Source organism: Cynocephalus volans, chromosome 14, assembly GCF_027409185.1.
Source record: "Cynocephalus volans isolate mCynVol1 chromosome 14, mCynVol1.pri, whole genome shotgun sequence".
Taxonomy (NCBI): domain Eukaryota; kingdom Metazoa; phylum Chordata; class Mammalia; order Dermoptera; family Cynocephalidae; genus Cynocephalus; species Cynocephalus volans.
Window position 1 is genome coordinate 45,376,015 of NC_084473.1, and position 16,176 is coordinate 45,392,190.

At 34.4% G+C, this 16,176-nt stretch overlaps 1 protein-coding gene across 4 annotated transcripts in view; it reads left to right on the top strand.

Moving 5' to 3' along the window:
* The window catches only part of FOXN2 (forkhead box N2), a 65,104-nt gene that overhangs the window by 22,562 nt on the left and 26,366 nt on the right, over nucleotides 1–16,176 (top strand). For all 4 annotated transcript variants that reach the window (XM_063078726.1, XM_063078725.1, XM_063078727.1 and 1 more), the window contains exon 2: nucleotides 8,943–9,493. In XM_063078726.1, coding sequence (XP_062934796.1) covers nucleotides 8,957–9,493 — 537 coding nt within the window. In that variant the 5' untranslated portion in view covers nucleotides 8,943–8,956. The remainder of the gene's footprint in view (nucleotides 1–8,942; nucleotides 9,494–16,176) is intronic.

The window sequence follows — 16,176 nt, forward strand, 5'->3', positions numbered from 1 at the left end:
TAGCCTTTACAATCACATTAGCCAATTTCCCTAATAAATCACCTCTCATATATTTATATACATATTCTGTTGGTTCTGTTTCTCTGGAAAACCCTGACTAATACAAATAAGGGGCTTAAAAATGAGGAAAAGAGCAAACAGTTTGAAAAAGAATTAGGAATTCTAGAAATGAAAATAGTAATTGAAATTAAAGGTATAAAAGCAAATAGACTCTTGAAGAAAAATTAACATCTGAAGAAATCTAGAATGCAATGCAGAGGGACAAGAAAAAGGAAAATATAAAAGAGGTTAATAAAGGGAAAAATTTTAAGAGAAAAAACAGGTTACTTTCAAAGGAATATCAGGTTTTAATAATAATAATAACGGATGTAGAAGACCATCAAGTGACACACTAAGTGAAAATAGTGGTCAGTCTAGAATTCTAGAGCTAGCAAAAATGTCTTTCAAGAACAAGGGCATAATAAAGACATGCCCAGATAAAAAAAATCTGAAAGTTTATCAGCAGATCACTTTTTATGTAGAAGGAAAACATAGGTAAAAAGTCTGAGATTCAAGAAGGAATAGTGATTAAAGAGAGTGGCAAATATGTGGGTAAATTAGTAAAAATTGACTGTATAAGCAACAATAATAAGCATCTTGTGTGATTAAAAAAAAGAAAAAACTAGAGTACCAGTTAATATTTTATTAACCAGGAAGAGGTGATGAGGTGATTGGAACTAGCATTCAAAAGATCATTTTTGTTGTTGTTTAGGAGAATAATAAAGATAACTTTAGATTTTAATAAGTATCAAAAATTTTAAGGTCACACTTTAATGATAGAAATACATATATAACTTCCACACTAGTATATGACAAAAAATGGAATGAGAAAAAGAAAGTAATCTCAAAGAAGGTGAGAAAAGGAGAAAAATTATCATGGAATGAGTGGGATACCAAATAAGATGGAAGAAGTAAATCCAAATATATGCATGCTGTATCTTTTAAAATGTTCAGCTATATGGGGTTTAGGAGAGAGACTACAAGGAAACAAAGAAAAGAAATTTTGAAAGTAAAATTATGGAAAAAGATACACCAGGCAAATATTAATGGGAAGAAAGCTTACTACTATGCGTATATCATTCGAAATAGAATTTAAGACAAATGGAATTACTAGAGATAAAAAGCATTGTTACATAATGGTAAATGGCTCATTTTGCCAGGATTATATGTATGAAACTAATAATCATAGCAGTGAAATAAAGCAGAATTCACAAATCTACAAGGGAAATTTGACAAATTGCACCATATTGTGGGAAATTGTATCTTCCTCAGTATTTGATAAAGGAAGCAGACAAAAAAAAAAAAAGTAGGAATATAGAAAATTTAAACAGTGTAATTAACAGGCTTGATTCAGTGGACATGTATTTCATCCAGATACCGTAGAAGTACCAACTGAATCATGAAAATCAACCACATACTGGACCATCAAACAGGTTTCAGTAAATTTCAGAGGACTGATATCCTATAGACCACCATTATGATACCAACTAAGTTGTTAGAAATCAGTAAAAAAATGAAAAATCACATGGAAATTAAGAAAAATTCTTCTAAATAACTTATGGATGAAAGAATAAATGTTGATGGAGGTTGGTCTGCTGTTTGGGAGGAGATGTTAGGTTATTGCTCAGGTTTGCTTGTGGCAAACACAAAACTGGGATGGTCCAGGTAAAGGCATTGCATTCTTGGCATACCCAGTGAGAATATGCAGGGACACTAAGGACCATTGGCAGGTTGGTTCCCCAACAGTAAGGATGAAATTTTTAATAAATGGAACAATGATGTATCCACATGTAAAAAATGGAATTGGATTAAAAAATACATTTTGTTGAATTGAGGACTTAAATATGAAAGGCAAAACTATAAAACCAACTGTACACCATAAAGGAAAGGGTTAATAAATTGCACCATATGAAAGTTAAGAAATTTTCCATTGACAATTAACAAAGAGACTGAAAAGACCAGCCTTCTACTGGGGAAAGATATTTGCGTCACATATAAAGATTAGTATCCAAATATTACAGATCATTAAGAAAAATACAATCCTGTAGAAAAATGGGCATAAGATTTTTATAGGCACTTCCTAGAAGAGAAAACCTAAGTAGAGCATATGTATATATGAATGAAAGGAAGTTCAGTCCCATTGCTAATCTGGGAAATGCAAGTTAAAACCACAAGGAGATACCATTTCATGATCATCATATTGGCAAAAACATAATTTTGGTGAGTACATGGAGCAATTGGAATGTATGTACATTCATGGTTAGTTACTATAAATTGATTCAACAGTTTTTGGAAAGCAGTTTGTCATTTTCAGTTAAAGCTGAAGAGAACAATAAATTCTCTGTGACCCAATAATTCTACTCTGTGACATATATTCTACTTTTAGATGTATACCCAAGAAAAATTTTTGAACTTGTGTTCCAGGTGATATGAACAAGGATGTCCATAACAGTACTACTTGTAATAGCCCCAAACATAAATAAATGTCCCTTAAGAGCATAAGAAATTGTTGAATATTCATAAAGTGGAATACAGGTCTCTGTAAAAATTAATTACTGTTGCAATAATGTTAATGAATTTGGTGGGGGAAAAAACGAACTCCAGAATGTATTTTGTATAATTCAATTTTAATGATGTTTGAAAAAACATAAAAGGCTAAATAATGTTTAGGGACCCTAACATATGGGAAGACTATAAAGAAAAAGCTTTTTGTTTACTCAGTCTTTAATGCAATCAATTAAAATGTGGAAAAATAAAACAAGTCAAAAAACCTGTTTTTTAAAACCCAAGTTTAGTGTTTAGTAGTTTCCTTAATTAATTTGGGCAAAAAGGCTATCAGTGTAAGGTATCTAATTCTCTGTAATGTAGCATGTTATGTTTTAGGTAATACTGAAAATTCTTTGGTTTATATTTTATGCTCTTATTTAGTCTCTGTAAAGCACTCCTCTCAGACCAGTTTTAATACCAGTGTAAGCAAAAGTGATCTTTTGGGAAATGATTAGAGAATTCTTGTATGTAATTTTATTTTTCCTGTCCTAGAGTAGAATGTCACTATAGTGTTGATCATAATATGCAGATATGCAGATTTCTCTTAGCCACCTTGGGAGATGCATAAGATGCACAGCTGTGAAAAAAATGGTGCATTTAGATCCGAAGCCCTCTTTTCACGATACCACCATGGCAGTGCACAGTGAAGCTCTAGGCAGGGGTTTCAGCTTGATTGTACTGGGTTTATTTGAACTTTCCACTTTTAAAATTCTCCTTGTGGTAAGAAATTCTGTTCCTTTCTAAAATGTAGAAGATTTGAAGTCTTAACACAAGTGTGTATTTTGCTAAATTGTCTAGTACATTTGTCTCCTTTTTTTGGTAGCAACATCTTTGCTATTAGAAGTTGGTTTATTAGTGTTTGTATTAAGTATTTGGGTTAAACTAAGTATACTCCTAAAAAATTGGAGTGTATTTTTCAAATCCTGCATCATATTCTCTTGGCCCTAAATATTTATTTTGAGTGATATTTATTATGTATAACAATTATATGTGGTTTGTTGAAGTATTCTTAAAAGATTAACAAAAGGAAGTATTATATCAGTAGTCCAGGTTTTCTTTTAGTTCTTTATACATTTTGCTTTGTGAAGAAAACTAACCAGGCATTATTATTAATGTGCTCTTACTGAATGGTTTCAGTTCATTTTAAGACATCATTTCTCATAAAACTAAAATTTGTCAAATGAATAAAATTAAAAGTTTTCTTGACTTTGTTGTGAAATATGTCGGCCTATTTGTAGTAATGTTACATGTTATATATACCTGAAAACACTAAAAGTGTACACAGCTGATGGGTCAACTCACCCAAAACATGCAGCTTTATAACCAGAATGCTAACAAAAATAAATCTTAATGAGAATACTAGAATATTTTAAAACATATATTAAATTTGTCACAAATAAAGAAATACTATAATCAATCTAGGATTTAAAAAAAAGCGATGACGGGTGTGCAAGGAAGGGTTGAAGCTACAGGGTTATGGAGGCCAGGGTAAAATACACAAAGATGTGGAGAGAAGAGCTTATTAAGCACTTCCAAGAAAGAGCATGTGGCCAAGCTGTGCCAAGAGGAAGAACATGGGTTGAATGAGAATTGTGTACAGTACTGTATTTTCAGCAGCTTGCTTCTTTCCACTGTGTTAGCCTATTTTGGGTTCAGCTGTTGTTATTTGGTAGTGCAGAAACACAGGCTGGGAAAAATCATGCACAAACCAATGTGATTATTACATTATGCTAAAATCATTCCTCTATGTACCCATAAGCAAATTCATATTAGTGAAAAGCTTTGTAGCAGAATAGGTTGTACTAGAATGTAACTGATGGCTTCTCTTTTTAACTTGAGTTCTCTAAGTCCATGACCTTTTTGTGATTTGATTTTTTGTGAAATGGAAATACTATAACTGCAAATAATCCAGCACAGCTTTTGCTCCTCTGAGTTTATTTTTTAAATTTTAAACTATAAAAACAATAAACACAGAAAAGAAAAACTGGAAAATAAAACAGCAAAGAAAAAATGACCAAGTTAATACTGTAATACAAACCACCATTAGCTTTTTAAAATATATTTTCTACTTCTTCACCAGTTTTAATATGCTTTTTAATTTATTTTACAGTCTTCAAGACTGTCATTTTTTTTTTTTTTTAAAGATGACAGGTAGGGGGGTCTTAACCCATGGCCTTGGTGTTATCAGCACCACACTCTCCCAAGTGAGCCACGGGCAGGCCCAAGATAGTCATTTTTAATGACTGCTCAATATTACATTGATTAGATGTGCTTTAGTTTACTTTACCATTTCTCTATTATAAGGTATGTAAATTTATAGTTTTTCATTATCTTTAATAATTCTTGTGTGAACATGTGAGAGAGAAAAGGAGGAAGGGAGGGCGGGAGTGGGAGAGAGGGAGAGAGGAATATATTTTTCCCTATGTAGGATTATTTAACCAAAGTGACTCGTGGAATTATTGGGTCAAAGATTATGAAATTTATGATGATTCTTAATACATGTTGCCAGTTAGCTTTTCAAAATGGCCGTAGGTCCTTGCCCAAAATTGTATATTAGTGTCTATATATTTTTTAAACCATTGCTAATTTGAACAAAAATAGATTATTTTTATTACTAATATTTGTGTTTCCTATACACCAGGCATTGTGCTAAGTACATATATTTAATATCACATTTTTGTTTTGTTTATTGATTATTAGTGAAGTTGAATATTTCCTAATGTTTGTTTGCTATTTGTATTTACTTAATTTGTTAGAAAAGATTATTTGCCTTTTTATTCATTGTGGTGGACTTAGTGTTTTAAGTGTACAGTGTTCTAAAGTGTTTTAAAAGGATAGTTTAGAAAACAGCTTTTTTCTCCTTGAAAATACAGTGGTAGTTAAACCCTTACTAAAAGAATGTCAGCCTTTCAGTGTCTGAACTTAATTTTTAAACCTTGCTTGGATCCATGCTTTGTGTAACTCTTTGGCGTATTTGCTGTCATGATATTGCTTTGCATCTTAAAAAAACAGAATTTTATTATAAACTTTGTAAGTCAAAGGAATAACATATTTACAACCACCTAAATTAGTTTTTGATGAGAATCATTAGTTATTAATGTTATTAATATTAGTTATTTTCATTAGTTATTAAGAGATTGATTTTTGAGTGTCTGTTACATTAATAAGACTCATTACTTCTTTTTTTAAGTAGTATTACAAAAAATGTAAGTTCCTTAAGAGATTGAGTGTAACTTTAACCGACAAAAAACTAGGATATTGAACTCATCCTGGTTTATAATCTTGGCCCTACTTTTTATTAGCTCTAGAACCTTAGGCAAATGGCTTACTTCACTTCTATTTCCTTATTCATAACAATGAATTTCAGTTTTCTCTTACCATTTAGTATGTTTCCTACCATTAATGATTAATTTCCAAGATAAAATAACTCTTAAAGGCAGTTAGTATATCATTTGGTACAGAGTAGATGTATATATGTTCATATATAAGTTCATTTCAGTCTGAGATAATTGGGCTGGCTGGTTTGCTCAGTTGCTTAGCGTATGGCCTTGTAACACCAAGATCTAAGGGTTTGGTTCCCCATACCAGCCAGCCGCCAAAAAAAATAAAATAATTATGATTTGAGTTCCTTCCATACTGAACATTACGATAAGATTTGTTAGGAATACAAAAGTAAAAGACTCTTACTCCTCATGGAATTCACAGTTGTAGAGAAAGGACATACATAGAACTAAGTAGTAGTTGAGAATAAGTAGCATTGAAGCATTAGCCTGTTGTATACTCTGTAATGCAGTAAACTCTCAGTAAGTGTTAGCCACTGCTATTTGGTACTTTCTAATTTCTATATGTAATTGAATGGAGATTTAGGTGAAAAGGCCGAAGGAGAACATTAGAAATTAATTGTTCCCTTCTTTACTTGAACACTGGGGGTGCTAAAGAGTGATTTGTTATAAAAGGAAGCAAGACTATTCAACCAATGAACTTTCATTCATCACATTTTTAAGTCTCTGTGGGTAGAAAGACTTTGGTAAAATGAATAATTTGGTCAGTTACATAGGACAAGATGTCAGCTCTGATATACATTGTGTGCACATATGTGTGAATGTTTATGTATGAGTGGTTTTCATAATTGAAATAGAAACCAAGTTTGTTATAGTTTGGTCTTTTCCTTTTTATAGTGTCTTGGTGTTTCAAGTTATAGGTATATGTGAGAGAGAGATGGAGAGAATGCTGATAAGATTTAAAATAAATAGGATTCGAGTCATTGGTATTCATAGGTGATGTATATGTACTGTTACCAGGATATATTGTGGTTAGAATTTTGGGTCTGAAGTCAGTTTGCCTGGGTTTAAATTCTGACGTTTCCACTTACTAGCCATGCATTCTTAAACAGGATGCTTAACCTCTCTGAGTCATTTTCTTCATCTATAAAATTGGGTTAATACTAGTCTCTACGTTATAAGGTTTAATTAATGGTTAATTGAGATATATAAGCACATTGGCTGGCCCCCAATATATTAGATGATGTTATTGCTAATTGAGTGCTTTGAGACTACATCTAGTAATAGCTACCAGAATCCAGACAGATTGTTCTACATCTAAAATTGACAGTGTTTTTTTTGGGGGGGGGGGCAGCTGGCTGGTACAAGGATCCAAACCATTGATTTTGGTGTTATCAGCACCACCCTCTCCCAAGTGAGCCACTGGGAGCCCCTACTCCCCATAATTCTTGAAGTAACTAGCCAGTGATGTCCTAAGCAGAATAACACAGTGGAGGTATTTCCTTATATCTCAGTTACATAAGCTTACATAGATTGAATACGATAATGGAAGGTTTTTCACCGAATTCAGAAGTGAGATATCTTTATGAACCATTGAAAACAAATTAAATAGCACATTAGTAATCACTTTCTTCTCTGGTCAGTTATTCTCCCATGAAAAATATTTTGAATTGAATCATATTTAAAAAGCAAAACAAAAATCATTTGAGAAAATAGAAATAAAAAAGGATAGTTTAGAAACAGCTTTTTTTCTCTCTTTGAAAATAGTGACAGTTCAAACCTTACTAAGAGAATGTCAGCCTTGAAATGTCAGTACTTGATGAGATGATATAGAATGGAGAGTTAAAAATACTGGAATTTACAAAAGAAATAGTAAGTTTACTATTAGTAAATTTGATGTAGATGATAATGCATTTAGTGAATAAGAAATATTATCTTGTCAAACTCATAAAAGTAAAGAGTAGAATGGTGGTTATCAGATGCGTTGGGTGGAAGGGGAGGTGGACTGGGAAAGGGGAGATGTTAGTTAAAGGGTACAAAGTTTCAATAACAGGAGGAATGAGTTCTAGTGATCTATTGCACAGCATGGTGAATATAGTTAAATAATGTATTATATATTTCAAAATTGCTAAGAGTAGATTTTAAATGTTTTCACCACAAGGAAAAATAAGTTATTTGAGTTGATGGTACGTTAATTAGCCTGATTTAATCATTATATAATATATGCATGTATCATATCACATTGTATCCTATAAATATGTACAAGTATTAGTCAATTTAAAAAATAATAAATTAAAAAGTGTTATCTTTTTTTAGTATGATATTCATAAAAGATTAGAAATCATTTATCTCTTTAAAGTAAATATTTCAGATTTGAGGAAAGGGTTTATTTGGAATTATTATTTAAACTATTTCAAACTTGATTATTTTCAGGATTGAGCCATATGTGTGACTATTACAGTAAAATCATAGATCCTTAAGATAAGTAGATTATAACATCATAATTCAAAGAAATAGTCTATTCATTTTAAAAAATAATAGCCACTACTTACTAGGTGTTACTGTGGACTGTGTACTTTATTGCATATTTAAAATACATTATATAACTTTATTAATATCACTCATTCATATGGTGCTATAAAGGTGCATTTTATTTACAGCCATTTGAAATAAATGAAACAAGTTCTGTTTCTTGTATTATAATGATTAGTATCTTTGATATATAATTATTGTGCTTAAATATTATGTGAGATAATTGATTGCAAAGTTTCTCTGATTTGGGGATATTTATTTTTTTTATTTTTATTTATTTATTTATTTATTTAAAAGATGACTGGTAAGGGGATCTTAACCCTTGACTTGGTGTGGTCAGCACCACGCTCTCCCAAGTGAGCCAACTGGCCATCCATATACAGGGATCCGAACCCATGGCCTTGGTGTCATCAGCACCACACTCTCCCAAGTGAGCCACAGGCTGGCCCTTGATTTGGGGATATTTAAATATGTATTTTCTTTTTCTCACAGGTTAAGAGTTTTAAATATTACATTGATTGATAATTATTTCCTTTGTTGCAGAACTAAAAGAGTAAATGGGTCCAGTAATTGGAATGACTCCAAATAAGAGAGCTGAAACCCCAGGAGCTGAAAAGGTTGCAGGATTAAGCCAGATTTACAAAATGGGAAGCTTGCCTGAAGCTGTTGATGCTGCCAGACCAAAGGCCACTCTAGTGGACAGTGAGTCAGCAGATGATGAACTCACAAACTTGAACTGGCTTCATGAAAGTACTAATCTTCTAACAAACTTCAGCCTCGGAAGTGAGGGTCTTCCAACTGTAAGTCCATTGTATGACATAGAGGGAGATGATGTGCCATCTTTTGTACCGTCTTGCTACCAGAACCCAGAAAAAAAACCAGCGACTTCAAAGCCCCCATACTCCTTTAGTCTTCTCATTTATATGGCTATTGAACACTCTCCAAATAAATGTTTGCCTGTCAAAGAAATTTATAGCTGGATTCTGGACCGCTTCCCATATTTTGCTACTGCACCAACAGGCTGGAAGAATTCTGTTCGACATAATCTGTCTCTGAATAAATGTTTTCAGAAAGTGGAAAGAAGCCATGGCAAGGTCAGTGTTTATAAAACTTTGCTATATTTGGTGAAGTGGGGAAACCAACTTGGAGCCCTTAAAATATGAGGAAATAGAGACAAAAAATAGTTGAGTTAGATTACTTCAGCTTGAACTTAATTATGTTAGTTCATCATTTCCTTTCACTTGAGATGTTTTAAAATTTCTTAGGTATTGATATAAATCTAGCAGAATTACGTTTGGACTACTGTAGGTACATAGACTAGTCTCTTTAATGTTCCAGTTTTCTATTCTTAGTTTCTGTAGTGTTCATATAACTATTTTAGTGTATGATTCTTATTCAGTACGACAGTCTCTCCCTTATAAAGTGTAACCATTTACATTAATGTAATTGATATGGTTGGGTTTAAATCTCTTATTTGCCATTTGTTTTTCATTTGTTCTATCTTTTTCCCACTTTTCCTGCCTTGGGTTGAGTGGGTTTTTTTGTTTTGGGGTTTTTTTGTGTGTGTGTGTGGTGGCTGGCCAGTGTGGGGATCCAAACATTTGGCCTTGATGTTACAACACTGCGTTCTAACCAGCTGAGCTAACTGGCAAGTACTGGGTTGAGTATTTTTTGAAGATTCAATTTTATCTCTACCATTGGTTTATTAGTTATTCCTATGTTTTAGTTTTTTTAGTGGTTGCTATATGATTTTCAGCATGCATCTTTAATTTGTCATTATCTTCAAATAATATTATACCATTTTACTTATTAACTGGCTCTTTATAAAAAAGTTGTTTGTGTCCTGATGCCCTATTTGGATCAATTTCTTTTGCCTGGAGAAGTTTTATTTAACATTTCTCTTAGTTCAGATCTATTGCCAATGATTTTTTATTTTTTAACCTTTTTGTGACGGAGTGGGTATAGAATTCTAGGTTGACAGTTTTTTCATTCAGTACTTGAAAGATGTTGCTCTGTTTACTTCCATAGTTTCTGATGAGAACTCCTCTGTCATCTTTGATCCTCTGTAAAGTTTTTTTTTTTTTAGTGTTTTCTAGATTTTCTCTTTATTGTTGCTTTTTAGCAGTTTGACTATGGTGGGCCTGGGTATGTTTTTTTCTTTATTTGTAGGTGTGTTTTTCTTTATTTTTATCTTGCTTTGGTTTCTTATAGGTTCTTGAATATATGGTTTATTGTCTTTCATTAAATATAGGAAATTTTTGCTCATTATCTCTTTAAATATTCATTCTGCCTCATTCCCCTATTTTCAGGACTTTAAGTAAAAATATATTAGACTGTTTGCTGTTGTCTTGCATCTTGGTTACTCTTCCCTTCCCTCCACTCTTTTCTCCTTGTTTAGTTTGGATAATTTCTATTGATCTTTCCTCTTTATATTCTGCTGATAAGACTGATTAAGGCTTTTACATATTTTCCATTTCTAGTAATTTCATTTGCTTGCCTTTTTAAAAATAGTTTTCATCTTTCTGCTAAAATTCCCTACTAGATCCATAAAAATATTAATCATAATTATAATGTCTGATAGTTTCAGTATCTGGTCCATCACTGCAGCTGGTTTTGGGTGTGTTTCCTAATTTTGGATTGAATGTCAGACATTGTTTATAAAAGAATGGCAGAGACTTAGGTAAATAATATTTCTGCCCAGAAGTAGACATGCCTCTACTTCTGTCACATTGTTAGTGTGAACAGGTATTGGTCAGACTAGTTACTAATTGAGCAGAGTTTGGGTTTTGCGGCTCCCATAGTTGTCTTCAGTACACCACCATCTTGAGATTCCCACAGAGATGGACTGCCGATTCTCAGTGCTTAATGGGAGGCCTGGAGTATCAGATGATTTTTCTCAGCATTCCCGCTATACCTTCATCTTTCAGCTTGTGCCACATTTAGGTGTGAGAGAGAGGTAGGAGATCTCTATGCACTCTTGCCTCTCCCCACAGCGGTAGATTGTTGTTTCTTGTTACTTGGTGCAAGGCTCGTGGAGGGGGCAGGTGTGTGTTTCTTGGTTCTTCTCCTCCAGCTTTAGTCTTAAACAGGCTCTGTATGCCTTTGGCTCAGGAGTGAGGCTTTCCCTGCCTCCCCTAGGAGTAGATAGTTCCTTTATCTACTCAGTGTAGAGTCTAGAGCTGCATTCTTTATTACCCAGTTATCCACGTGTAGCTGTGGCTGACATATTGAAGAGCACAGATACAGGATATTTCTGTCATTGTAGAAAGTCCTATTGGACAGCACCGTTCTAGAGTTCAGGCCAGTTTCCTGTTCATTCCCATCATGGTAGGTAAACTCTTATCTTCAGGAGGTTTGGGGCACAAGTAACTGACCACTCCTGTTTTCAGTGGCAGCAGATCTCGTATAATTGGAGGATCTGAGCATTGCAAATTTCCTGCCCTTCTCCTAGTGGCACATGGTACATGGCTAATGTCAGTGAAGTGTGGGGATAGCTGGGTTTTGAACTTCTCTCCCAGCAACAATCATTCTTTGCCTGGGAATAGAGTGGGGAAGATATTTTGCCTCTTCCTCAGTGGCAGACAACTTTTGTTTTGTAATGAAGGCAGGTTTGTGCCTGTCTCACAACCTTGTGCTCATTCAGGGCCCATAGCATAGATGAGCTTTGCCTAATATCCTTGCTCCATCCCCAAACCTTGCCAGGTTCTGCACACCTATCTTCATCTATAAAGGTTTCTGTCTCTCTTAGATCTCCTGTCCTGTGTACAGTCTTCCTCAGGAGCACCACATGGAGGCCTAGGGAAAACGAGCTGGCTAGTGGGTGTAGACCCCTCCTATCTGGGAGCAGCAGAGATTCTGAACTGTCATGCTAGCTCACGTTTGACTTTTAAGAATTTGCTAAAATTTGCGTAATTTTTTTCCTTACCTTCTTTTATGATTGCCACTTCTGTGATCTGCCAGAGGTGAAACAGTTCATATGTCACGTCTCTCTTCACAAGACCCTGTCACACTTTAGAATTCAGTTTACTCAGTTGCCATGCAGCCATTACCTCTTGGATGGGCTCATAGAAAATTATGATTTCATAGTTTTTTTCTTTTCTTGTTAGGGTAAGAGTAATGTTCTTTTGTGGTTTTCTATATCCCAAGTGGTAGCAGAAATCTGTTGTTTAGAATGAAAGTTGAAAGAGCAAGTAATTATATTGTTTAAGTGACTGAGGGATTTTCTAGGTGAGTGCTGTTCAAATTTGAATGTACATACCTATCTCCTGGAATCTTATTAAAATGCAGATTCTAATTCAACAAATCTAGGGTGGGAAATAAGACTCTCATTTCTGACAGGCTCCCAGGTGATTCTAATGCTGCTAGTCCATGGACACACCTTGAACAGCAGGACATTAGGATACATCATTATCGTATAGCTAACTCAGAGGAGGTTGTATTAGTTATCTGTTGCTGTGTAACAAATTATCCCCAAATTTAGTGGCTTAAAGCAACAAAATTTATTATCAGTCATTTCTGTGGGTTAGGAATCTGGGCATGACTTAGCAGGATCCTCTGTTCTTAGTTTCTCAGAAGGCTGCAGTCAGGACGCTGGCTGGGGCTCCAGTAGGGAAGGATATGCTTCCAAGCTCACTCAAATGTTTGTTTCCAGGATTCAGTTCCTTGTAGGCTGTTGCATTGAGGTCCTTAGTTCTTTGCTGTGTTTGACTGGAGACTCTTCTCAGTTCTTTGCCACCTGGACCTCTTCATAGGACCTCTAACAAATGGCATCTTCATTTATATCAGAGCAAGTAATGAAAAGATCCAGAGAGAGAGTCCAAGACAGAAGTCTCAGTATTTTGTAATGTAATCTTTGAAGTGACATCCTGTTATTTTTGCCATATTCTGTTCATTAGGAGCAAGTTACTAAGGTCAGCCCACACCCAAGGGGAGGAGATTACAGGAGGGTATGCATAACCAAGGAGGTGGGAGTCATGGGGGAGCTGCTTGCCACAGCAGTACAAATTGTTTTTTTTAAATGTGAAGTGGGATTAGAATTCTCCTTATTATGTAAGCTATTGTAAACATTAAGCCCTGGTTGAGTAAAATAAATTCTTTTTACCACTTTTCAAAAGTGTAAACTATTATGATCAGTGAACTAGGAATTCAAAACTTATAAATTAGGAATTTATTTTATTGACTATGTGAGCTCAGTATACTTCATTTCTTAATATATGTAGTAGGATAACCTGATCATTGGTGTCAAGGTTGAGTAAAGGCATTTCTCTAAAGAATCTTTTTTTAAAACAAAACAAAACAAAACAAAAAAAAAACCTTTTAAGTGATAAACCACTCAATAAAATTATTATAGGGATTCTAAATAAGAGATATAATACATAAAGTAAGTGAATATATTGCAAGTTCAGTATATGTAAAATATTGTGGGCATTCTGAAATGGTTCCTGAGATTGTTTTAGTAAGTAAGGAGGCAAACAGGTAACCATAATACAAAATACAAAGAAATATTATAATGCTGTCAGGCAGTAAAATGCTGTCTGATCACAGAGGAGGAGATGATTAATTGTTACCTAGTAGATTTGGGGAAATTTTATGGAAAAGTTTGCCTTTTAATGCGCTTTGAACCTGTACTGCAGGTTTCCTGTAGGTAGAGAAGGTATAGAAGAGCAACATAAGCCAAAGAGCAAAAGTACATTTGCATGCAGCTTGTGGGGAATAGGCAGATTCTCTATGGATGAGGAATGTAGGAGAGCCAGGTAGAAAAGCAGAGTCATCCAGGCTGGCCCATGGCTCACTGGGTAGAGTGCGGTGCTGATAACACCAAGGCCACAGGTTCGGATCCTATATAGGGATGGCCGGTTTGCTCACTGGCTGAGCATGGTGCTGACAACACCAAGCCAAGGGTTAAGATCCCCTTACCGGTCATCTTTTTTTTAAAAAAAAAAAAAATAGAGTCATCCACAATATGAAGGGTGGTGACTATCATGCTAAGTGGTTTGGACTTAAATTTTGAAGGTAATCAGTGAAAGTTTTTCAACAGGAATATCATGGAGTTTTTCTGTATTTTACTTGTGACAGCATGAATGATAGAACAATGTGTTATCTTAAATAATATCTGAATTCCTTGCCAAAAGAATGTTACAGTCAGTAGAACTATACAAATGGAGATAATTTCAATGATGATGTGAGGTAATCCATTATGTTCTTTTCTGTCTTATCCAACCTAAAATTGCATCATGATATGATTAGTTCTAGAAATTCATCTTTTCCTTGATCCGTATAACAACATGCTTAATTCTCTATTTACTTGCCTGAACTGTCCATCTTTTTCTTTTGCTGCTCACCTTTTAAACTTTAGTGTTCACTATTTTGTCTTTTTTGTTGTTTCGTTGTTTTCTTGGATAATCCCATCCATTCCCATGGCTTGATATACCATCTGTATTCTAGTGACTCCCAGATCTGTCTGCTAAAGTCCAAACTAACTTTGCAACTAATTATTAGATCTAGAAGTATCTCAAAGTCAGTATATTCAAAATGGAACTTTATTTCTCTCTCTTCTAGGATCTATTGGGATTCTAAGCTAGAAATCTGAGTCATCTTGGAAATCTTGTTCTTTGCAATGCCTAATTATTTGAATGTTAAATTTGAGAGGAATTTAGAGGTGATCCTGATGAACTTCCTAATTTTATAACCAGGAAAATAAGAGCCAGATAGGTGAAGTTAATTGACCCTGATCTACAAAGCCTGTCAAAGCCAGAGTTAGAATCTAGAAAATACAGTATCTAGTAGCTCCTGTGAATACCCAGGAATTGCTTTTTTATTCTGTCCATTTCTTTCCTGTCTACCTTGTCCTAGTTCAGAACTTCATTTCTCATCAAATTGAACTATGACCTAAACTGAAGAATCAGTATGGAGGATTGGAATCAGATGTTCTTAGACCCAGATGTATGATTTGGTGAAGTTCAGCCTCTCTGAGCTTCATTTCACTTCAGTTTTTGTGAATAGTAAACTTTATAATATAGTAAATTATATGACGTACTAAATAAAAGCCACACATCTTAGTATGGTTTTCATGGCCCTCCCAAGTTGGCCTCTACCTGTCTGCAATTTTTTTTCCTTCTTTATGATCTACCCCCACTAGACTACTTGCTATTCCAGTGTATTATAAATAGATCTTGCTTATTTTGTTTCTTCTATCTATAATGCATTTCCTGATTCTCTGTAGCTCAGAAGCACCTCTGAAGCATTTCCTGCTTTTGTACACCCATTTTATGTTTCTATAGCATTTTGGCTTTTGTCTTTATACAGTACATATCACAGTTATGTACAGGTTTGCTTCTCCCACTAGGGAAGGTGTGAGCTCTCCGAGGTCAAGGTCCGTAGTTGTGTAGTCATTTGTGGGGTTGTTTACCTACTTATCCCCTGCCCTCCAACATTGTTATAGCAGGAATCAAGGTTCATCCTACATTCCACCACAGCTGAATAGTCCAGGGTATGGCAAAGACCATCAGTCTCTTCCCCTGAAATTAAGTGTGTGTGTGTGTTTGTGGATGGGGTGTGTGGGTGTGTTTGAGAGAGTGAGAAAGAGAGATGGGGAGAGGGAGGGAAAGAAGAGATAGTACCTTTTTAAATGATCGACTTTCTTTTTCATTTTAATGCATAATTTTGTTTCGTTTTCTTTAATGGTGACATGTGGATGGATATTTAAGTTCCTCATTTTTTGTTATAAATACAGCTACAGTGAAAATCCTGGTAAACACCTTTTTGCTTGCTTGTCTGA